General features: G+C 34.1%; 1 protein-coding gene across 2 annotated transcripts in view; it reads left to right on the top strand.

Moving 5' to 3' along the window:
- The window catches only part of LOC106871327 (phosphatidylinositol 5-phosphate 4-kinase type-2 alpha), a 114213-nt gene that overhangs the window by 76209 nt on the left and 13650 nt on the right, over nt 1-24354 (top strand). For both annotated transcript variants that reach the window (XM_089358918.1, XM_089358917.1), the window contains 2 exons: nt 17024-17120; nt 23915-24064. In XM_089358918.1, the coding sequence (XP_089215044.1) occupies nt 17024-17120; nt 23915-24064 (247 nt within the window). The remainder of the gene's footprint in view (nt 1-17023; nt 17121-23914; nt 24065-24354) is intronic.

Genomic DNA, 24354 nt, shown 5'->3' with positions numbered 1-24354 from the left:
TCCGTTTAAAGAATAATTAAAGGTGAACTTCACTAACTTTTGTATTCTGGCACATAGCAGTTAATGAGTTAACTGTTGAATTTCCTTTGGTTTTGAAAATGATTTCACATATGTTCAGTAAAAATGGGGTAAAAATAACTTAACCAGTATTCCAGAGCTGAAATTGCTGAAAATGTTTTTAATGGAATACTTATGATATTGTTAAACCTATCTTTCCCATGGTGTAAAATAAAGTTCAATGTCAGATGCCATATTTGCTATGTTTATAAATAGGTGCTCAGACTGGGATTGAACTTATAAATTTTTTATTTCATGCAGGACTCCCATTCTCTTATTCAATACACTACAAGGCTAAAGTCTCTGAAATGCAGTATTGTATAAGCAAAAAAATATATTAATGGCATTAAAATATTATTAAACATATCTCTCCTACCAGCAAACCTTTAGCTGCTGCTATTGTCTCTCTTCCATTACTCACCCCCAGCTCTGTCACTTTCTCATCATTTCAACTACATTGCAATTGCTGTGTTTATCCTATCATACTTTCAGTCCTTTCACTTGCACATTCCTTGCCCTGCTTCCATCATTCTCTGCTATTGACCACATTACCTTGAACAAGCAGGGCATAGGAATATGTCAGTCAAGACATGGTTTGTACCCCAGCCCTGTGTATTATACTTCTCCAAGTCATAACAGATGAGTTTAAGATCAGTTGTCCCTAGTCTTCATAGGTGAATCTTATTAAGATTTAGAGAATCCAAAATATGGATGCAAAGTTCCAAATTGAAAAAACCTTGTAATTAGTAAATGTAGCAAAGGCCAATTATTTTGTTATGAAAGAAAATGGGGCTATTCTGCCTTGTGGGAAGTGTCCACACTTGATAAGCAGAAAATGAGTTGGTAGGAATTCCATATAACATAACCAATGTGAACTTGGGTGCATAAGAGGTGGGTAACTGAAAAATAGTACATAGATGGTAGATATACAGAAATAGCTAGCGGAAATATACCCATATACAACACAATTTGTATATGGGTATATGTATAGTTATTTATGGGTGTATAAGTACGTGTGTGTGTGTTCTTTTATTCTTTTGTTTCAGTTATTTGACTGCGGCCATGCTGGAGCACTGCCTTTAGTTGAACAAATCGACACCAACATCAGTCAAGCGATGGTGGTGGTGGTGGTGACACACACACACACACACACACACACACACATGATGGGCTTCTTTCAGTTTCCATCTACCAAATCCACTCACAAGGCTTTGGTTGTTTGATTGGCCTGGGGCTATAGTAGAATACACTTGCCCAAGGTGCCACGCAGTGAGACTGAACCCAGAACCATGTGGTTGGGAAGCAAGCTTCTTAACACACTGCCACTCCTGCGCCTATATATATATCTCTTTGATTCTTTAAATGTGCTGGCCCCCTGATAATTAATCGATATTAATTAATATATTAATATATGACTAATTACCAGATCTTATAATAATATATATATATATATATATATATATATATATATATATATATATATATATATATATGTTAAAAATAGGTGAATTTAACCAGCTGCCTCAACTTTAAGTACCTTATTGAACTGAATCTTGTTATATTACCCCCCCCCCCCCCACTTCTAAATATGAGTATATATATCTGTATTTAGGAGTTTGTTAGATGACCTTATATTTCTATGTATATATGCATACTAAAAAAAAAAAAATATTTTTTCTGTAAATAAAATCAGCCATGTACAAAATAACTTTGTATCAATGACCTTCATCTTAACAGTCAATACTAAAGAATATTACCAACATGACTAAACATATTAAATATGTTCTCCCCCACCTCCTTTCTTCATTTCCTTTTAGTTATGCCGAAATCAAAACTTTCTCTTTTTCTCCCCCCTCTCTTTGTTACCACTTCAACCCACTACCCCCTGACAACAATTACAACTATATAAGGAAAATTTCATCTCCGCAAACACTATTTTCAGATGCCTATATTAGCAAAACATTGGAGTAAACAGTCACTATTAATAATAAGAATTATTAAATTCACTGTGTTCATTTTTATATCCATTTTGTTCTCTTTGCTAGCATGGGTTGGACAGGTACTTATTTAAGGCAGCATTTTACGACTGATTATCCTTCTTGTCATCAGCTTTTACCTGTTTGTTAAGTAGGTATTTCTATCCCACTAGACTTTGAAAATGTAGAGCTAAAGGATTATTGTTCATGGGGATTGTAAATATGACTTCACTGCTTTTTGTTTGAACGACTTCATGCAGTCGGAAATGTCAACATTCATGTATACACATATGCATTATGTGAGTATGTATGTATATATATATATATATATATATATATATATATATATATATATATATATATATATATATATATTTAATTATGTGTATTTCTTCTATCTTAATGAATAAAAATTCTTCTGATAGAATAAATGGGTTAATAGAAACCAATGTAGCAAAGAACACAAAATAACTGGTTTAGTTCCTGTTTTTAAGGCAGGAACTCCTTGAAATTTTGGGTATTTGAGTATATTTAAGAATTTAAGGAATGGAGAAAACGTATGTTATAATTGCATACTTTATTCCTACATATGTTTCAAAGGATTACAACCTGTGTGATCCATAGGGATCTTTGATATTAAAATTGTAACCTTCTCATCAGGGAAAGCATGGGAATCATCTTAAATGTAAAATTCTTATATATATATATATATATATATATATATATATATATATATATATATATATATATATATATATATATATATATATAGTGGCACCTGCATTACAGAAGTTGTCTTGCCCTTGCCAAGACTAAAGGGTGGTCCTCTCAACCCTACATTATCTCTGTTCATTCAATCACCAGCCATTTTACACAGTGTCACAAATGTATTTTATTAAGGCACCGGCACAGAGTGAGGCTACCTTGTATCTTTTAAAACTGAAGAAACTCTACTGATATATGATGCGTTTGTTTACTCAAATAACTGAAAGTGTGGCCTGAAGAAGGATCAGTGAGAGAAGAACCATGATGTACGTATGTGTGAAGATAGCAAAAGTATGGTGGTAGAAACAGAATAATACATTGTCCTCAAAGTATGGTAGAAAGTGATGGATAGTGGTAGAAGTGAACAATGGTGTGACAGCTGTTAAGGGAATAATAACAAGAAGTATGGAAAGGTTACTGATAGGGAGTACCAGGTAACTTGACTAACACTAGCAGCATAATATAGTCTACAGAGAGGAAGATAAGAGGGTATCAGAGAGGCAAGAGGAGGGGAGTTTTGACAAGGACATATTGGATAATAGGCCCAAATATGTGCGTGCGCACATACGTCTCCCAGCCTCCATCACTTCTGCTATTAACCATTTGATTTGTTATACTTAAGTGGGTGAATGTCACCAATCAACATGGTTTTTAGTCAACTCCCTGGTGAGACACATCGTCTCGAGGTTAGTCTTCACTACCTTGTCCGATGATTTGGTCTCCCTCTTCTGTTCATTTCAAACACTTGGCCCTTTATAATGCAGCTATATATTATGCATCATATTGCCCATATCGACATAGTCTTCTCTCTTGCATATCACGTCTGATACCTTTAATATCCAGTTTTTCTCTCAGTTCATTTGTACTCCAGCCTTCATTCACTCTAACATTACACATCCGATGGAGCATGCTTACTTCGTTTCTTTCTAGCCTTTGTAAATCCTCTGCATTCAAGACTCCTTTCTCGCTACCATGCAGCTATACAGTTTGTACACAAAGATCTGTTTCCACTGCTAATTAGGCCACTTGAGCATCAAAAGCTATCAACTATTTCTAGGGAGTTTCCTGGTTATTTGAGAGATTTTATTTGCCTTGTGGTCTTATTGTCCTTGTCATCTGCCACATATAAAAATAAAACTTCCCTTCATTAACTTTTGTGATTCCACTAATACCATAATTTAGACTGGGCACAGCATATGGCATTTCTTCCCATTTCTTTTTGCTGTATCAAACAAGAGCATTTCCTTGACCGAAGAAATCTGTCTTCTTTGCTAAATTTATTTTGCAGTCTCCCTTTTCTAGGTTATGCTTTCACATCAAGAATTTTGCCTTTCGTCCCACTACAGATTTAACTATAAGGACTAGGTCTTCATGTTGGAGTTCTCATGATTAGCTGGTCTTGAACTACTCGATTGCGACCTGGAGCAGTATGACGGGAATTGAGATCTGTGCCCTGGTGTACTCTTATCTGCAGGCTGAATTTGTTGGTGTATTCAGTACTGACTTTCACTTTACTGACTAGACCTTTGTGCATGGCTTGTACAGTCCTTACATGCCATTTATCTATTCCTCACTTTCTCAGTGACCATCTGGTCGTAATCATAGAGACAGTTAGCAAAGGCCTTCATGTCAATTAATACTAGGCACAGCAGCTTGCTCCTGTTTATCTGCTGTTGTTTCACAAGCAAGATGGCATCAATAGTACATCTTCCTGCATCCCATATAGGCAAATTCTCATTTTAAGCAATTGAGCTGTAACTCTTTATGCAACTTAAATAACTTGGTCCAACAATTTTATACTTTTGCAGCTTTTTTTTTTTTGTTAGTTCTAATGCATTTTCTTTGTTCTTATAACAGTTTACAATGAAACTGCTACACCAGTTATTTGTTTATAAAACCCATCCTCCACTATCTGACTGACTCTGTATGATTAGCCTGAACCCTACTCTGCCAGACATTTTAAGCATCTCTGCAATGATTCCTTTTAGACCAAGTTCCTTCTCAGCTTTCATAACAACTTCTATCTATCATACTACAATCAACTTGACTGGTTGGTTTCTGATCTGTTGCATCTAGGCTGGGAAAAACCCTCTCTCTTCCATGCATCCTCTTCATGCAGCAGCCTTTCATCATAGCACTTTGATTCCTCTTACTTTTCAATGTCCGAGTAAGTGTGCTGTTATCGTTCTGTACACACTTCCTCACTATGGTATCTCTTCATTGCCTCTAATACATTGCCTTGCAATCCAGGACATTTCACTCCTAGTGCTGCAGAACATTGGCAAACCTCTTACCTTCTGATTCACCCCTTTCTAAGTACACCTGGTATTTAGCTTTTCTACTAACTGCTTGGTATATTTCTCTGCTGTTTCCCTTCACCAGCCTCTCCACCTGCATCACTTAGCTTTTTTGGCTCTACACATACACACTGTATGTGTATTATGTATGTTCATTTGTGTGTGTATACTTGTGTGTATACATATGTATATTGATGGTGATGATGTAGGATATGTGTATGTGTACATGTATAATGATGATGATGTAGGATATATATGTATGTGTATGTGTGTGTGTGTGTGTGTGTGTGTATACATGTGAATTACGATTGCATGTATATCAAGGTGTTCAGGCAAAATTTGATTGTGTGCATAAAAGGAAAAGAAAACACAGTATCCCATTCAAAAATAGAAGTATTTTAAGAAATCAAAATATATCAACCAGATTATGACTGGGAAATAAGTTTAATCAAAGTAGCTGCCTTCAACTACCACCACAGCTTGAACACAGCTCTGGAACCTGGTTCAGGCATTCCTCACTGTGTCCCTGGCAAGATCTTCATAAACCTCCTTGATCTTGGCCATCGGTTTGGCCTTGGTAATGCAGGCAGAGTAGTTGGTGTATTTCTCAGCCAAATCCTGCTGCTACAAATATGGTTTTCCGGCAGCAACCCTCTCCAGCTAGGATTTGATCACAGTTCCCAGCAGATTCACATAACTATCTGATTGAACCTAAGTCGCTGTTGAAAGATGTGGGGTTGCATGACATCACCCTCACTGGAGACGCACTCAAGTCCATCACATTTTGGAGTGACTTGGTTTTCATGATGTCCATATCATGTCCTACACCTTTTACTGTTTCCACAAAACATTGAGCAGCAGTCATCATGTTGGCATTTTGATACCTTGTGCAACTTATGATACAGCTGACTCTTATCCAGGTGGCTTACAGTCCTCCATGTCAGCTAACTTTTTCTCAACTGCAACTTTAACTGTTCCTGAAAAAAAAAAAAGATGTAAAAAAAAAAAAAAAATTTTTAGCCTGAACACCCTGCTTGTGATTACTTGTATGTTTGTGTATTTGCATGTATGTGTGAGTGTTTAACTATATCTACATTTGTCTATGCTTCATTGGTGTGAAAAAGAATTTTAAATGGCTTGTTGATGAGGGCCTCCATTTGGTCAGTTCAGGTTCCACAGGTGTTTTAACTATCTTAGTGGGATTCCTCATGTGGTAGAGCAGCAAGGATGCTGGTGTCAGACAACATTTGGTGGATGTGATATTTCAGCTACTTCAGTTTTTACATTAGATGCTTCACTTAGCAGAGCAAGCAAGATGTTTGCATCAATTAGTTAGCACTTTGTAGAATGTAGAACTTCAGTGACAACAGTTATCAAGTGGGGAAGTAACCAATTTGATGGTTTCAGGTTATGTATGAGTTTGCATGACCAGAATGGCCTTTACAGGTAGCAGGAATTACTCACCCTGCCATTGTGCATGGGCCAGCCGGGCCTGGGGTACTCTATTCAACTTATCATTGGTTAGTGACTTGAAATTACCTAAGAGGGTATTCTTCTGATAGCAACAGATTAGGTCAGTTGCGATACTTCAAGCTAGTTGAGTACGTGCAATTTCTGACTGTGGCAGAATTGGCAATTACAAACTCAAGGTAAGTAAGACCCCTATCAAGAATGATCCACATGATGTTAGAGAAGTGATTTCTATCCCCCACAGTCCCTAGATGAAACAGCACAAGGAGTTGGAGATTTCCCTGTTCATACACTTGAAATTATGCATGTTTGTTTGTGTGTGTGTGTGTGTGTGTGTGTGTGTGTGTGTGTGAACATTTAAATGCAAAATCTTCAATATAAAGAAGGTAAAATGATTACTTAATGCTGACCATTGAGTTATAATTATGAAGCTAAAGTTTCAAATATTATTGCTTTGAGTTTAATCTTTCTGATTCTCAAAATCTCAATAATTAAGGTTCTTTTTTTTTATTTAGTCTACTCTGCCAAAGTACAATTGAACAGTGACTCTCAATCACAGACTAACAACGAAGGAAAGCAAATGGACTTTTTAAGACAAAGATATTCTTCAACAGGTGTTTAACCCAAACATGAAATTTGCTACAGGGCTTTTGGTTTTTGAAATATTTTTAGAGATTAAGGGAGAGTACAGCAGTACCTTATAATTTATACTGGCCTATCCTTGCTTTTGTGTATGCTTACAAGCATATTAATAAAGGCAAAGAGACTAAGTTGACATCTTTGCTGAACTGAGAAGATTTTAAAATTGTTGCAGAGTGGGGGTAACTTGGATTCAAAGAAGCAAAAACCCTCTTGACTCTTCTACTCTTGACTCTTCTACTCTTGACTCTCCTACTCTTGACCCAGCAGAACATTGATGATTTGACTACTGGAAGGATTTGCACCAGTAAGTTAACTAATATTGATTTTCAGCTGAGTAGACAAGAACAATATGAAATGCAGTACCTTACTCATGAACATGCTACCAGAAGCCAAGAGTTGAACCCATGACCTTAAGATCAGGAGCCTAACACCTTAACCACTTGGCCACATATACTCCATCTTTATTAAGCAGAACTTTTTAACACTATCACATTAAATCTTAAAAAGAAGTATGGAAATAGTGACCAGAAATACTCATTAGTTGTCAAAAAGAAAATTCACCAATTGACAAGATGCAAAAGTGATGGATAGAATGTAGAAAAGTTTGCCACTTGAAAAGACTGTTGATCTGTGGTCATAAAACAATGAGAACAAGTTACTTTTTTTAATTTCAGCTGCAAGACAGCTAACTAATAGTGATTGTGTTTTGTGATAAATAATACATTAGTAGTAAAAGTCACATCTGAATTTACTTGTTAATTGGCTGTTTTAAGTATTGCTAATTACAGAACTTTAGTTGCACTTGTTTGCCATTTTTGTAGAATTGTCCTTCATATTTATTTGATTGACTTCTTTGTAATAACACTGAATGGCATAATGGAAGTTTTGGAAAAATATAAAAATATTTGGTAAAAAAATATAGAAGTATTTAAGTGGTGTTGGGGAACCAACTTGGTGTGAAAAGTAGCTTGTTAACAAAATGAATGAAATTTGAAATATTTAAATTAAATTATGGCAAGCAATATGTAAATAAGATTAGTTTAAGAAAATTGATGTGTGTGTGTGTGTGTGTGTTTTAATCTTTGTGTGTATGTGTGCTTCTGTGTGTATATGCTTACCTGTGTAGATGTGTGTGAAGGTTGGGTATATATGATTGCATATCTATGTGTATTTGTATCATCATCATCATATGCAACGTAAAATGTGTGGTTAAAATACTTGTTATTACTCAGTGTAACAGTGTAAATAAGAAGTCATAAATATACAGAAGCAGATAGTATTAATTAGTACAAAATAGAATAACATCAGCTGTCTTCCCCTCTTAAATTGGATCTAAACCCTGTGTTCCTACTTTGGGAAAATAAATATATAAATACTGTTGCATTTGAAATGTAATTGATGTTTACTGTGTTAATTATATTTATCAGTCTTGGTGAAAGCTAGAATATTTTTGCCCCAAATTATTTATTCGTTATTTTGTTAGTATACATTGCAGCTATAACTGAAATAGAAACTATAATGTATGAACAGCATTGCAGATTTGAAAGAGTTAAAAATAGTTTCATTTGCTAAGAAAAACTATGTTGTTATGGAGATTCAAGGTGTCAATAGCAATGTCAAATGATTCTACTTTATATGCCTATAAAATGGGTTCAGATTTGTTTCCTAGAGGGGTTAGCAAACTTAGTAAGGTAATAATTGTGGAACAGATTGTTAATGATCACAAGAAACAACACCAAGTTGATTTTGATTTTAGGGAGTACAGAGTAAATGATTTCTCTCTGTCTCATCTAAGTAATGAGAGAAGTGACATGGAAACAAGCAGAGGAATTATTAAGTAAATTCAAAAGAAATTCATAAATAGAAAGTAACATGGATAATAAAGAATGTCCCTTGATTTTCTTATTGTTTTCAGGAATTGAAAAAAGCTAAAATAATTTGCCAGGAGATAGCTTGCAATACAACTCATTTGAAAATCTGTGGCTTTTGTTTTCAGGATTTAAGGAAACCAAAATAGTTTGCTGAAAAAGAAACTGGAGTGGTGTGTGCATGCGCGCGCGTATGTGTGTGTGTGTGTGTGCGTGTGCGTGTGAAATTGCAGCTCATTTTCCTGGTTGTAGAATTTTGATATGTTGCTGATGTCTGTTGTCATTGACATTTTGAAGTGTTTAGGAAACAGGTTTTATTTATTTACTTATTTATTTTAAACTAATGAGGAAATTTCTGTTTTATTGCTATCTGAATGAGATGGCAGAGATGATGAAGCAAGATTTATTACCTGCAGCTTAAGGAAACTATATTAGTATAGTTTGATTTGTAATTTTTTTTTTTTTTTTTTAGATATTTATCTTCCTATTTTTTTGGTGCTATTAAGTTAGACATGACCTGTGCCTATACTGGCTGCAACCTATCAAAAGTTATCAAAGTTATATGGTATATTCTGTAGATATTTATGTTCCAACAAAGGTATGTTGGCGGTGGTGAATTAATTATATTAATGTATTTTTAGCTTTACCTACCTATATTCTCTTGCCACATGGACTATCTCAAGTACATTTTTTTGTTCCTTTTATTTAGCGATAAAAACATCACATATTTTTTCTATGTGTGATACATAAAAGAAGTTTAAATTTTGAGCTTCTTCAAAGTTAATTTTAATGGACATAAAACTGAATAATTATAATTGGAGAAAAAAATTTGCATTTGATTCTTTTTTTCTCTCTCCATAACTTTGGCATTTATCACCAGTATGACAGAAAAAATTCACTTTGAAAGCCTAAATAAGGGTAAAAAGTTTGCATATTATAACTACAAGGGAAAGTCATTTAAAGAGTGGCTTACAAAAGCTGTCGTTGCGCCTATGATAAGGACAGGTCAGTTATCAAATATGAAAAGTGCAAAATTTTAAAATCCTGATATTAAATATTGTTATTGTTATCTCTGAATTAAGATTATATTAATGTTACATGATGAGATGTTATGATCTGTCTCTATGTCTTTGATACTATGTAGTAGTACAACTACATGTAGAACATGCTGGGAAAGAACTTCTATGTGAGCAGTTAGTCTGCTGAGAAATAACAGGCAAATATCTTTCAAATATGTCTGGTGTAAGTGGGGAATCTGGATGGTCATAGTTGTAATATCATTGATTGCAAGTGTGCTCAGCCAGAACCAGTGTTTTCAGCATTGGTTTGTTTAGATTTTAAGAACTACATTAAATGTAAACTGTCCTCGGTCACTGTAGACAGAGCGAGTTTCAAAAATACTTAGGTGCCGAATATTACTTACTTTCCACTATAATAGATTTAGTATATTTATTTCCAAACTTTATTCAAGTTTGGTGCACTCACCAAGCTCTAAAGAGCAAAACACCACCAATGAAACAAATCAGAAATATGGCTTTGATAGGTACAGAATGAATTACCTCTTATTACCAATTAAGTAATTTAGTGAGAAGGTTATATGAGCTGTGTTTATATTCCCGACTTTGCAGTTTAGTAAACATTTATCTGGAAATTTCCTCATAAGATTCTGATCAGTGTGGTAACACAGTCCAGATGTTGGTTGTTTAAAGGAAAATGCCCCAAAATGGAACCATCTTATATGAGTTGGATACAATATCCTTTAAAATATGTAATAGACAACATCAAGAAGTTGTCTGGCTCCATTGGTAATGAACTCTCTTGGCCAGTGACTCACAGCCTTCATGTGTACATCCTTGTGAAGTAATCTTATATGATGACAAGAATTTCAAAATATAAACTGAGTACAAACAGTTTTACAAATTGTCTCATTTAGGAAGATGTAGAGAATAATTGTAGTGATTCTTTTGTCTACATTACATTAATGTAACGTGTAAGAGGTTCATAGTTCTCTGTGAAAATTATTATCAACACAGTGTATTGCTCCACTTACATAATTTACATGCAAAATGTGGTTTGATAGAAAATATTGCGTTGTTTGTATTTATATATAGTGTGTGGCCCAGGTTGTTGGACACAATATGGGTAATATGAGGAGGAGGACAGAAGAGTAAGTTGGTGGCATCTCAGAAGCAGCAGCATAAAAACAACTAGCATCAAGAAACAGAAGTCATTATTATAGCAGTAGAGAAAGCAGAAAAATGAAACATACTTGTGAGCTGTGGGCCAGAGGCTGCAGTATTTCTGAGTGATTTTATGCCAATCAGCAAATTGGCTTTCTCTGGATGCTGTTTAGGATATCTGTGTGCAGCAGTAACATTGCATCAGAACTGGGAGCAGTGACTCCATTGCAGGCCTCAACTGAGCTTTGTAAAATGTCAGTATTGTTAGAGGCTGAAGTTTTTTGTGCTCCTGAAAAGGGCCAGTCTTTAAGATGCAGTCCTAGTCATGTTTTAGCATGTTCTTTTGGCAGGAAAGATATTAAGGCCTTATGTTATCAAGCCAAGCAAAATGCTTGGTGGTATTTCCTTTGTCCAAATATTCTGAGTTCAAATTCTGCCATGGTCGACTTTGCCTTTCATCCTTTCAGGGTTGATAAATTAAAATATGTCAAGTACTGGGGTCGATGTGATTGACTTATCCTCTCCTCACAAATTTCAAGTTACGTGCCTTTAGTAAAAAGGATTATTATTATTATTATTATTATTATTATTATTATTGATGAAAGAGACAAGACTGGCATGATCCCTTAGGAGGATGTTTTTGAGGTCACCAATCATGGAATTGTTGCAGTTTTGGTGTGTGGTGTCTAGATCACATGTCTAGATAACTATGGAAGATTAGAGAGCAATGAAGGGTTGATTCATTTGTGTGTTGGACATGAAAGCAAGTAAGTCGTTCATATCCGAAAGGAAGAGGGTAGAGTGCAAAACTAGATGTGGAAGTATATTGGAATTGACTGAGTGGGACAGAAATAACTGTGCCAGCACATGTGATAGTAAACTGTTAGTAGATGAAGGCCTAGCTGGAGCCCATTGGGTGGAAACTTCGATTGGTGATTCACATGCTCATTATAGCTGGAAATTGCTAAGGATGGTGTTTTTTTCACAGAATTTCTCTGATGAGTGAACCCATGGTGTGTATCACAGGAAAGTAGGTATCTATGGGGTCTGACATTATGGAAACTGTACTAACATAAGGATAGGTATTGGAGTATGTCGTTATTAAATGTCTGTCTCCATCATTTGACAGGATCAGAGGGATTGCCTTTTCTTGAGAATGGAACACTCTAGCATGTTTCCAAAGATCAGTGTAGATTCTTGTAGAGAGTAAGTTATTGAAAACTTTTGATGAGTATATGTATATCTAAGAATGTGTGTGCATGCTTGTGGACGTGTATACACACACACAGACGTACTTAAGGGCTGACCTGGTTTTACAGACATTATGCAGAAATGAATGTGTGAAGTTGATTTGCATTAGATATTAACTGTTGTTATTTGTAATATGATGTGCTTGCAGGGTTTCATGTAGTTATCTCTTCTGGGAAATTATTTTTTTTCCTGTTTACAACTCAAGTGTTTTAATCTTGTCAATCATTATAACACTGTTACTCTAAATAATTCTTACTTACAATCCATGTATTTGTGACCCATCCCACATCAACTCTCTAACTGTACTTATTCTTGCTTTCATGCATACACATATGTACTACTCATTTGAGATTTCACATGCACACACACACACACACACACACACAATGTATATTTAAGTTTGTACACATATACATTAAAATGATTTCCCTCTCCGCAAATGTGCACATGCGCGTGCACACGCGTGGTTATGCATATTTTGTTAATTTTAAAATCTCTGGAGTGTTATTGTTAGTCATGATTTAATAGAAAAACCATTCAAGATGTACATCGCATTTCAAATCATAGTTTAACCCCAAGTCAACCCCCATTGAGTTGATCTCTGATCAAAGGCACTGCAGTTCCAACCATGCAATCTTTTTAAAGGTACACCTAAGACGACATTATCTAAGACAGTGGTGTTGATTTGAATGAGATTTACTGCTACTTCTAGCAGGTTGCACAACATTGTTTCATTGCCGTTGTTGTTTAGTCCTGGATAAACCTTGACCAGGCAAATATATTATCATAGGCATTTGGATTTTGACCATTCCACCCATTTTTCTAGTATCTAGAAACACATTATATAATGTGTTTTAGTTTTTTGTAAGATTGTGGAGTAAGATTTGTGGTAGATAAAGCTACTATTTATTGTGCTTCAAATGTTTGTCTAAAGGCTCTCAATGGTTCGTTGGGTTCTAGTTGATAGTAAAGATAGGTTGAAAAAGTGGACAATCTTGTGAGACAGTTGACTCATGTCATAGATTCAAAGCCATTATGCCCATGCTGTTTTCTTAAACCAGTGCATCTCTATTATCAGGAACCTGTTCCAAATCATCATCTAGGAATGTCACCTGTAATAGACTGCTGTCTTATCTCTGAAAGCATGTATCTCTCATTTGTTCAATACGACTGAAATTTGAGCTGAATTCTATTCTTTTGGAGCCATTTATACTTATTATCTGTTTGTTAAAAACTTTACTTCTTCTGTTGGTTTAGTAGTTCTGACCATGCACAGCTTTATGCACTGCACCTTGTGTTGGTATTTCATGTTGTTTGTTTGTTCTAATATTTACGTTTGATAAAGTTCTGTTATATTGCAATGAATTATCTGCCTTAAAAAGATATATATATATATATATATGTATATATGGGCAATTTATGTTAGGTAAATAGTAAGAATATTTTATTGTTTTATAGGTACATTATAGTATAGATGGATGCATACACATCACTAGTATATCAGATTTGTTTTTGGTATTTAAGATCTGAAGTCTATTTAATATTGAAACTTATGATCATAGTCTGATTGTCAGTGAAATTGCATTGATTGGAAACGAGGAAAATAAGGTAAAATAGAATCAATAGTAATTGGTGTTGTAGCAGAAATGGAAAAAACATAGGACTAAATACTTTTTCAGAATTAATTTTGTTTTCTTTCAGTTTGAGTTCAAAGTTTGCCTCTTACCTTTGATTTTGCATTTCATCTTCCTGGGGTCAGTTAAATGGATACTAGATGTCAAGTGATTAAAATTTCTCCTGTAAACGGGAGGTATTGTGCCATGGTTAAAAAAAGATCATAATAAAATAGTATTCATTGTTGTTTCAAACAAAATTGTGTGAATTTCCTTAGTTTTAGTGCACCAATCTGCTTTTATTTTAAATCAAAGTGCATGGGTTCTTGTGAAAAGTTTTTGTTTGGTACACCACTATAACATAATTTCAGTATGTTCCTTGATATCTCTCTGTTGTATCTTTACTACCATAATTTGCTTTGGTGCTTATTTGTTCTAGAATATTTAGTTTGTACTGATGCAATCGCTGAAAGAAAGCACTTTATGTAAAACCATCTCAAGATATCAGATAAAAAAAAAAAAAAAATCTTTTGAAGCTTCAAGTTGGGGAATATTTTCCATGTAAGAGTTAACGCCAAAACCATATTCTGGGAAGGTTATCTTATCAGACCCTCAAAATATTATGACAGCTAAGAATGAAATAATAAAACCTAGAAATATAACTTTGTTTTCTACAACATAATCTGATATATTGATTGGTGTAAAATTATTTTTCTCAAAGTTTTGAAAAGAAAATAAAAATAAAATTCAATAGTGATGTTCTTAGCTGAATGTTTAGTTGTTGCATTTCTTCTCCCAGGCTTAATGTCCATGAGCGGGAATCCTTAAAGTTGACTGGACTGAGAAGATATATGCTTTGACCATTGAGCCTCAAATGACTCACAAGATGTCAACTGCAAAAGCATATATCTTCTGAGACCAGTCAAGTTTAGGGATTTAATTTCATAGATATTGACCTGCAAGAAGAAATACAATGGCTAAGGAAATATTCAACTGAGAATATAAAAGTTTCAGCATTATTGAATCTTTTTTCCTCTTCAATTTCCTTCAAACTTTGTCTTGACAATATATCACATTATATATGATGTGTCTGAGGCAAGTTTGGCTTTATTTCATTCATTTAACATTTCAATAGTATTCCTATAATGCCTATTGGTGAGCTCTATACATATTTTTCCTGTTATTAAATTAGCAATTGTTCTGTCAGTGGTAAAATGACAGAATATCAGGTTGATTGAATATCTTACATTCTCTGCCTTATTATTTCAAATCCCACTGGGGAGGCGGGGGGGGGGGGGGCTTTAGACTTTTCTTCCTTGCACCAATTTTGAAAATTAAGAATATCATTTTTTTCTTGTTATAACTTAATTTGTAGTGTTTCTATTGAGTATTTAGTCAGATGTTATTTGATGGCACATAAAGGATTTTTTTGGGAAGCTTTGGAATAAATCAATTTATTAAACAGAAACATCAATGTAAATGCTGATTGTTAATATTTAAAAAAAAAAAATAAAAAAGAAGTTGTTTAAAACATATTTTCCTTGCAGGAAGTAGTACTACTGTAGGTAGTAAATAGAATAATTATGATATCTCTTGTGATATCTTTGTTTTAAACCATGAAACTTATTTGTTTGGTTTCCTACCCGACTCTCCTTCTCTATCCGTATCTGCTTTTTGGTACTGTATAACACAAAATAATCTTTCTGCAACGTATACCAATCCAAGTTTTTTTTTCCTAATATATCCTGCTCACCAATATTTACCTATTCAAAGGTTCTCTGGCATGGTGTGCTTTATACTAGACTAATGCAAATAGTTTGTGCACTAGTATTGTTACATAATTCGATAGTAACTAAGAAAATTAGTTTTCAAATTTGAAAAAAAATGTAGCGGGTGATTATTTTCTTTTTTTCTTAATTTTTGCAATAATTATATTGTTTTATAATATTTTACTTCTATCTTTTTACATTCTGAGTTCAAATCCCACCAGGAACAATTTTACCTTCCATCTATGGAGGATTGATAAAATAAATAACTTAAAATGAACATACCAAGACCAATTGTAGGAAAATATACTCACCCTGTCTTTTACATAACTGGCCTTATATAAATATAAAATTGTGTGTGTGGACTGGCAAATAAACTTAATTTTTGCAATATAATGAAACAGAAAAAAAAAAAAACAAAAAAAAAAAACTTCCGTTTTAATTTCATACAAAATTATTGTAAAGTGTATATAACTATTATTTGCATAATTCTGCAGTGACAAGTGTTCTCGTCACAACCCTTGTCAGAAATTTTCTGTGAATTGTGCTAAACCCATAGTCCCATAAGCAACACTTCTGAATATCGCATATTTTGATAAATATGTAAGAATTATTATAATCTCTGAATAATATAGCAATTTTTAAAAATGAAGTTTACTCATAATATACAAACTTCAATCATTTGTGTGGCTTTCTAATACAATTCCATATATAACAACCAATACACTATGCTTTATGATATAATTACGGTTACCTAACTAACTACTCTGCCGTTTATTTCACTATAGCATTGTGGGGCACTATAGCTATTTCTTCACGTTAATACTTAATGGTTTAAAAAATAATAGAGACATCTGTTTTCTTTATTTTTAATGAGTTTTAAATCCTGTGCTGGATGCTACTGAAATAAAGGTAAATAATGTTCCATGACTGCACTCAAATTTTACAGAGACCATTCTTATTTCATGGCATTTAAAGAAACATTAAAAAAAAAATTTATAAAAGAAAACATTACTTCATAAGCCATTTTTTGTTTTTACTTAATTTCATTTTGTTCATATATACACATTTGTGTATGTGTGTGTATGTACAAATAAAATATAAATATATATTCATTCTCTGTGTCATTTACTTCTAGGGAGAATATGCCAAGCCATTTTAAAGTCAAAGAATACTGCCCTATGGTATTTCGGAACCTTCGAGAACGTTTTAGTGTGGATGACATTGATTATATGGTGAGTGCTGTATTTCTTAGTGATCATTTATTTCAGTGACATGATGTATTTTGTTTCTTTAATTACAGTGCAATGCCCACTCTCCAGAATATCTATGATTGATAGCAATGGTCTTGGCAATACCTTAGGTGAAGTCTTAACATTCACCAAGGTTAACTTTGCCTTTTATCCTTTCAGGGTCGATAAATTAAATACCAATTGTATACTGGGGTTGATCTAATCAACTGACCTACTCCCCCAAAATTTCGGGTTTTGTGCCTAGGGTAGAAAAGATTATATTTCAGTTCCATGTTTCATTATAAAATGTAATAAACTAGTGAGTAGCTTGTTCCCCAGTTCAAATGTGCATCAAGTATCATCATCATCATCATCATCATCGTTTAACGTCCGCTTTCCATGCTAGCATGGGTTGGACGATTTGACTGAGGACTGGTGAAACCGGATGGCAACACCAGGCTCCAATCTAATTTGGCAGAGTTTCTACAGCTGGATGCCCTTCCTAACGCCAACCACTCAGAGAGTGTAGTGGGTGCTTTTACGTGTCACCCGCACGAAAACGGCCACGCTCGAAATGGTGTCTTTTATGTGCCACCCGCACAAGAGCCAGTCCTTGGATAATAACATTGCAGTAATATCTTAGTGTTGTATGTCAAATAAAGTTTTGATATTTTGATAGCAATTAAAGTGGTGAGCTAGCAGAATTGTTAATATGCTTAGCAGCATTTTGCCTGTGTTTATGTTCTGAGTTCCAGTTCTGCTGAAGGGTTGACTTTGGAGTTGACAAAATAAGTACCGGTTGAGTACTGGAGTTGATACAACTGGACTTACTGTGTCTCCTGAACTTGCTGGCCTTGTGCCAAAATTTGAAACCAGTATTTTGATAGCAATGATAAATATACATCGTTTTAATCTTAGCAGTTGATATTTTGTAACTTCACGTTACCAGCGTCGCCTTCCCGGTACTTGTGCCGGTGGCACGTGAAAAGACATTTGAGCAAGATCGTTGCTTGTGCCACTGGACTGGCTCCTGTGCAGGTAGCACGTAAAATACACCATTTCAAGCGTGGCCGTTGCCAGTACCTCCTGACTGGCCTTCGTGCCGGTGGCATGTAAAAGCACCCACTACACTCTCAGAGTGGTTGGCGTTAGGAAGGGCATCCAGCCGTAGAAACTCTGCCAAATCAGATTGGAACCTGGTCTAGCCATCTGGCTCACCAGTCCTCAGTCAAATCGTCCAACCCATGCTAGCATGGAAAGCAGACGTTAAATGATGATGATGATGATGATGTTCTAGGACTTCTGTATGTCAAAAGCATTGAGCCCTCCACTATAGTGAGATTAAAGAAAAAAAGAATTTTAGCTTTACATCTATCATTTTTTTCAGCCACAAGACCTTTTGATGTTCAACTGCTATGAATTTTTTGTGATTAACCACTATTGTCTGACCATCATTTTAGATTTGACTATTTTGTCTTTTCCCGAGCATGTTATATTGTCATCTTAGTTATTGTGTATATTAAGTCACTGAGCAGTGCTGCGGATTTGATACACAGAACCTTTGACTCTGCTTCGTCAATTCTTTTTACACCAGCTCCGATTCCAGCACCCCTATTTGTTTTGATTAAATTCTATATTTCTTATATTGATTGAAAGTACCCAACATATATGGCCATTGTGAACTACCAGGTGATTTTTCTTAGCACCTTAAGTTTGGGTTTAAAGGCCATTGCTATCTCATTATCAAGGAAGTTAGAAACAATTTTACAAAGATAAAATTTTAAAATAAGGATCGGTTTTATCAAAAAAGAAGACTGCAAAGTTAAAGGGTATGTGAAAGAAATAAACTATAAAAATACTGTGAAAGAATATCTTTTTTCCCCAGATCAGAAATCTAAAATACATCAAAGTAAAATGAAAAAAATAAAAATCTAAACCAACTTAGCAAATGGTTATTTTAGAAGAAATGACCCTTTGTTATATTTTAAATTTACTTAAGTTTTATATTCAAACAATACAAAAAGATGTTTAAATACAAAATGTAAGTGAATTACAACATAAAAGATTTTGAAAGATTGAAAATTTTTCCTGACAAAATTTATCAAAAAAATATTGTAGAAAAGAAGTTAAATAAAAAACCCAAATCCATAATTTGCATTTTGTTGTTAGAAGCAGAGTTGCCCCTACCAGATCGATCCTCTTTCATAGAATCCCTTAGATCTGATTTATTTTTAGTACAGACAAAAATTGTTAAATTTGTAGTATATTGTAATTTTACATTTAGTCAGTCAGTTGGGATTTGTTTTTTGCTGATTCTAACTCTGACATCAATAACTCAATAATTACTTCCATCCGGTTCCATAACTCAGTGCAGATTGGCTGTTATTTCTAGCTCATCCTTCAATCACATAGGCTTATTGGGATACTCTTGTCCATAGGCTGGCATACTCGAATGTACAAAATATAGTCAATTTTTCAATCATAAAATTTATTCAATACTCGTATGCCTCTTTGCAACATAGGTCGCATTTCCAATACGACTTAAAATGGTTAAACTCAAACAGAAAATCGTCCAGCACTTGCCATTTGAATGTAAATTTTGTTTTCACTATAAAACACATATTGCTAGGTTTGTACCACCCCCTTGAAACCCCACTACACTCTAGCTGAAAAATAAAGAATACCACATAAGTAATATAAAGTCCTAAATTCAGTGGTAGCGTTAATGATGTTACGTGTTAACTTAATGTGTTAAACTTATCTTTATTAATGTATATCGAATTATACATAAATATATACAAGATCTACACAAACATAAGAGTCAGAACTTGTGATCCGCCTGCAGACCTTTTCTTTTGGAAATCTTTGGCCACTGCACTAAAAAGTTTCTCCACCCCTGATGTAGAGACTACTTCACTGGTTTGCTGTACTTATTGCTTTGTACTCTCATTACCTCTAACTATCCAACCATGAAGTAGTGTAGAGCCTATATTGACCATTGGAATGATTATAGCGATGTTGTTAAGTATACTTTGGTGTAGAGTTAACTGTGGATTTAAGTATATATTTCCCATATTAAACTTGGTGAGGTGTTTATTGGGAGAGTTTTTCTCTTCTATAAAATTAGATCAAAAGATTCCAGAAAATCTGCTGGCACGTGTCTTTGTTTGCTAAAAGTTAAAATACTTTTAATATGATAATAATTATATGTTAAACAAAGCCTTGTGGAGAAAAGAAAAGGAGACTTATGTTGATGTCTTTTGTGAAGACCTCTTTCTTCTATTAGTGAAATCATTTTATAGAGCATCAAAATCAAGGCTAAAAACTAACTAACTAGAATTCTATAGCTGTAATATTGGTTTCTTTTGATGAAGCCAAAGGTCAATGTTTTTGTTTTCTTTTTAGTTGAGTATAGTGAACTGAATTGTCTGTATCATATCACTAGTTCTTAATCTATTGATTGTGGAGTGTTGAAAGGCCATTAACATTGAAAACAATTTAGTCTTGCAATCTACTGTTTCTGTAAACTTTGCTGCCTCTTTCTATGTGAATGATATGAAATATTGATTTGTTCAGATTTATATACCATCTGGATAAACAATTGACAAGGAAGCCCTTACAATGTTGATTGAGCTAGAAATAAGAGCCACATTTTTGACTTAGAAACAAGATGGATATGTAGCATATTATACCCTCTGTAAATAAAAGGACTAGTCCACTACTGATACACATTTATCAAAAGGTCTTGATTAAAGCTGAGCAGCTGGAAGCTGGTATGCATGTGTGATTACAAGGTTTGATTTGCAATCATGTGGTTCTAGCTTTGATCTCACTACACCAGTTCCCTAGGCAAGCATATTCTAATATAGATATGGTGGGTGGACCAACTGAAAAGCTTGGATCAGTGAAATGTGGTAGATAAAACTGTGTGGAAACCTGCCATATACGAATGTGTGTGTGTGTGTGCACACTTACACACACACACACACACACACACATCAGCAAGAAGATTGTTAATGAAGTGATGCATTCAAACAAAAATACCTCATGGTATTTATACCACTCATGTCACGAATGTAGTTCTTTGTGATTCTTTCCTTCAGAAATCCTGTGAACCAGTGACTGGATCATTAAAGCCATAAAACCAACAATGATATTGTTTGTAAAAATGCATTATGTAAAATAAACAATCATTAACAACTACTGACAATGTAATTTGCAAATAGAAATGTTGGAAGGTGTTATTTTTTCTTTCTGTTGCTCTTTATGCTAAAGTAGTTGTTTTTTGTGTTAGTTATGTTGTATTATGTGGTGTGATTCTTTTTTTTCCTTCATCTTTTACTTGTTTAAGTCATTGGACTGCACCCATGCTGGTGTGTGCATGCTCACACACACACACACACACACACACACACACAATGCACTTCCACACAGTTTCTGTCTATTAAATTGACTCCCAAGGCATTGATCAGCCTGGAACTTTGGATGCCCTTCCTAATGCCAACCACTTCACAAAGTGTACTGGGTGCTTTTTATGTGGCACCAGTGCAGTCACCAGGTTACGAGCAAGACAAAACCCACCTCATTCTAAGTTTTCACTTTGTCATTACTGTCTCATAATATATCTAAAACATCAAGAATTATTAATGAGAAGTGTTATAAGGTTCACAAATCTATTGTTATATGATCTTTCAATCTAATCTCATGTTACTTAACCTTTTTCCTCCTCATTATGTAAGTTTTATTAAAATAAGTATTGTTCATGCACAGAAATTTTGCTCTTTTGAATTTGGAAATAATTTTGGAAGGAGATCAACACTTAAATAGTCTAAGTTCCTACATCTTCTATTTAACCTTTCTAACTTATCCTTAAATGTAATGTCTTTCTCCTGTTTTCTGGATTTACCCAAACTCGAGATAGTATTGAAAGAATATTTTAAAATTCTTGACCTATATACTCAGTACTGTTTGATACATCCATTATGATGCACTCAAAATTGTGAAGTTTTGCAAATAGTATTACCCAGTGCAAGACACATTCAATTGGATTTCTTCAGTTTGGTCATGAATATCTAAAGGAACTGCACTTCTTTCTATGTTTGATACAATGTATGTAGTCTGCCAAAGATAAATCTTTATTTATATATTTTCCTTCATCAGTACTGAGCCATAATATCCTTACAATGTTGCAGTGCTTTTGTTTTAAAAACTTAATTCTTTATCTTCAGTCATCAAAGTTTTGATATTTGAAGATTATTGGAATTGCTATTCTTTGTTTCACATTGGAAAAATTACCATTCTATTTGCATTGTAAATCTCACCTTTAAACTATTACATGAGAGAGACTTGGTGGTAAATCAAAATATAAACACAGTACACTGTTGCCTGGTTTTGTTTTCCAAGTGGTGCAATTTCTTTTACTGTATCAGTATTCTTGCGCAATGGTTGAGTAAAGTTGTTAAACCATCAGTCAGAGACTTAAAAACATTTTCCTACATCTCTTTAAATTTTCAGTTTAATTCCAGCCACTGTGAATTTTCACCTTTTCCTGGAAATCAATAACATAAAGTACTAGTCAAGTGCTGACTTACTTTAATTCACTGAGTCCCCTATATTCCTTGTGCTAATGTTAGAAATTATTTTTTTTTGAAATTTCATGTGTGGTATAATTTCATATTTGTTCTTCAAGAAACCATGTCTAATAAGAAATTTTCAAAAAAATTATTTTACATACATCTTAAAGAAATGAGAATAAAATAATATTTTACATTAGTCATGAAAAGAATTCTGCAGTGGAGGAAATTTAAAATTAATTTTGGTAATTTCTAATGATGCTGTATTGACTTTACCATTTATCCATTTATATTTTCCTCAAAAATATTTTCCTAAAATTTCCCCCCAATCTTTTCCAATCATCCCCGGCACACCACTGTAAGTGCATTTGTCTTTTATGCACACCAATGCATACATTAGCTATAATCACTTTCTAATCTCATTTTTACCTCCCTCAGTTATTCGTTGCTTATCTCTTCCCGCCCAATTGCTTGTCTACCCTTCTCATTTCTTCCAATTGCTTATCCAACCTTCACATTTGCTCAGATGCTTATCTAGCCTGCCTGTCCCCTCCAGTTGCTTGTCTACTCTTATAACCCTCTCCTGCTGCTCATCTACACTTCTCGTTGCTTATCCACCCTGCTTATTCCCTTCAGCTCAAATTCTCTATTTTCATTGCTACCATTCATTGTTACACTTGAAAAGACAGCTGACTCTTCATAAGGAAAGAAAATAACATAATCACCAACACAGCCAGAAGTTCTTTGTACTTTACCATCAATCATAGAAACTGTGTTATCATTTGCTATAATTTTAGCTTTAATTAGTGTGCTCTAGTCATAGAACAATGTCTGCTTTTAGTAAACTTTTAAAACAGTACAAAGTCTTCAGTGCTCTTATACATTTGAAGTGCTGATTTCCCATCAAACTTAATATTTCCACTTTTCTGTTTATTTGATCATTGCTGCACTATCTATATAATAATTTATCTCTCATAAAATGTAACAAAACAAATGAAATGAAAAAAAAACAAAATCTTGTCTCTTTCATCTCTTTATGTTTAGAAATATTCTCAACTATTTTCTTTTAGCACAGATTTACTATGTATTCATCTATTTTCAACCTGTCATATCATTTGTTCAAAAAACAATGTTTCCAACTGCCTGTTTATTTTCAAACTGTTTTATTTACTCCAGTGTCAATTCCATTTCTAAAATTATTCAGTTTCATTTCTTAATTTTCAGAATTCCTTGACAAAGCAGCCTGTTGAGATGGATTCACCTGGTCGTAGTGGTGCCCGCATGCTATTGTCACAAGATAAGAAATATTTTATCAAGACATTGGTCAGCGAAGAAGTTGAACAGATGCATCATATTTTGAAACAGTATCACTCAGTAAGTTTCTTAGCTAGAGAGAGAGAGAGAGAGAGAGAGAGAGAGAGGGGGAGAGAGTTTTTTTAATTTAAATTTAGATATTTATTAAATGTAGCCTTTTGTATTCTGCCATCCCCTTAAATGACACTATGTAATACTTTCAAAAAAATTTGTTTGATAAGAAATCAGTAAGAGCTAATACTGAAGGGTCTGAGTGTGACACCCCTTTGGGCACTTTTTGCTTCAAGTCATTTGTCCAGGGTAACTTTTAGCACCTTATAACAATGCTTATTGCATCATAGAAAATATCA

This window comes from Octopus bimaculoides, chromosome 10, assembly GCF_046866305.1.
Source record: "Octopus bimaculoides isolate indiv1 chromosome 10, ASM4686630v1, whole genome shotgun sequence".
NCBI classification, from domain to species: domain Eukaryota; kingdom Metazoa; phylum Mollusca; class Cephalopoda; order Octopoda; family Octopodidae; genus Octopus; species Octopus bimaculoides.
The sequence above is the reverse complement of the archived record's forward strand: the minus strand, read 5'-3'. Positions and strand labels throughout refer to the sequence as shown.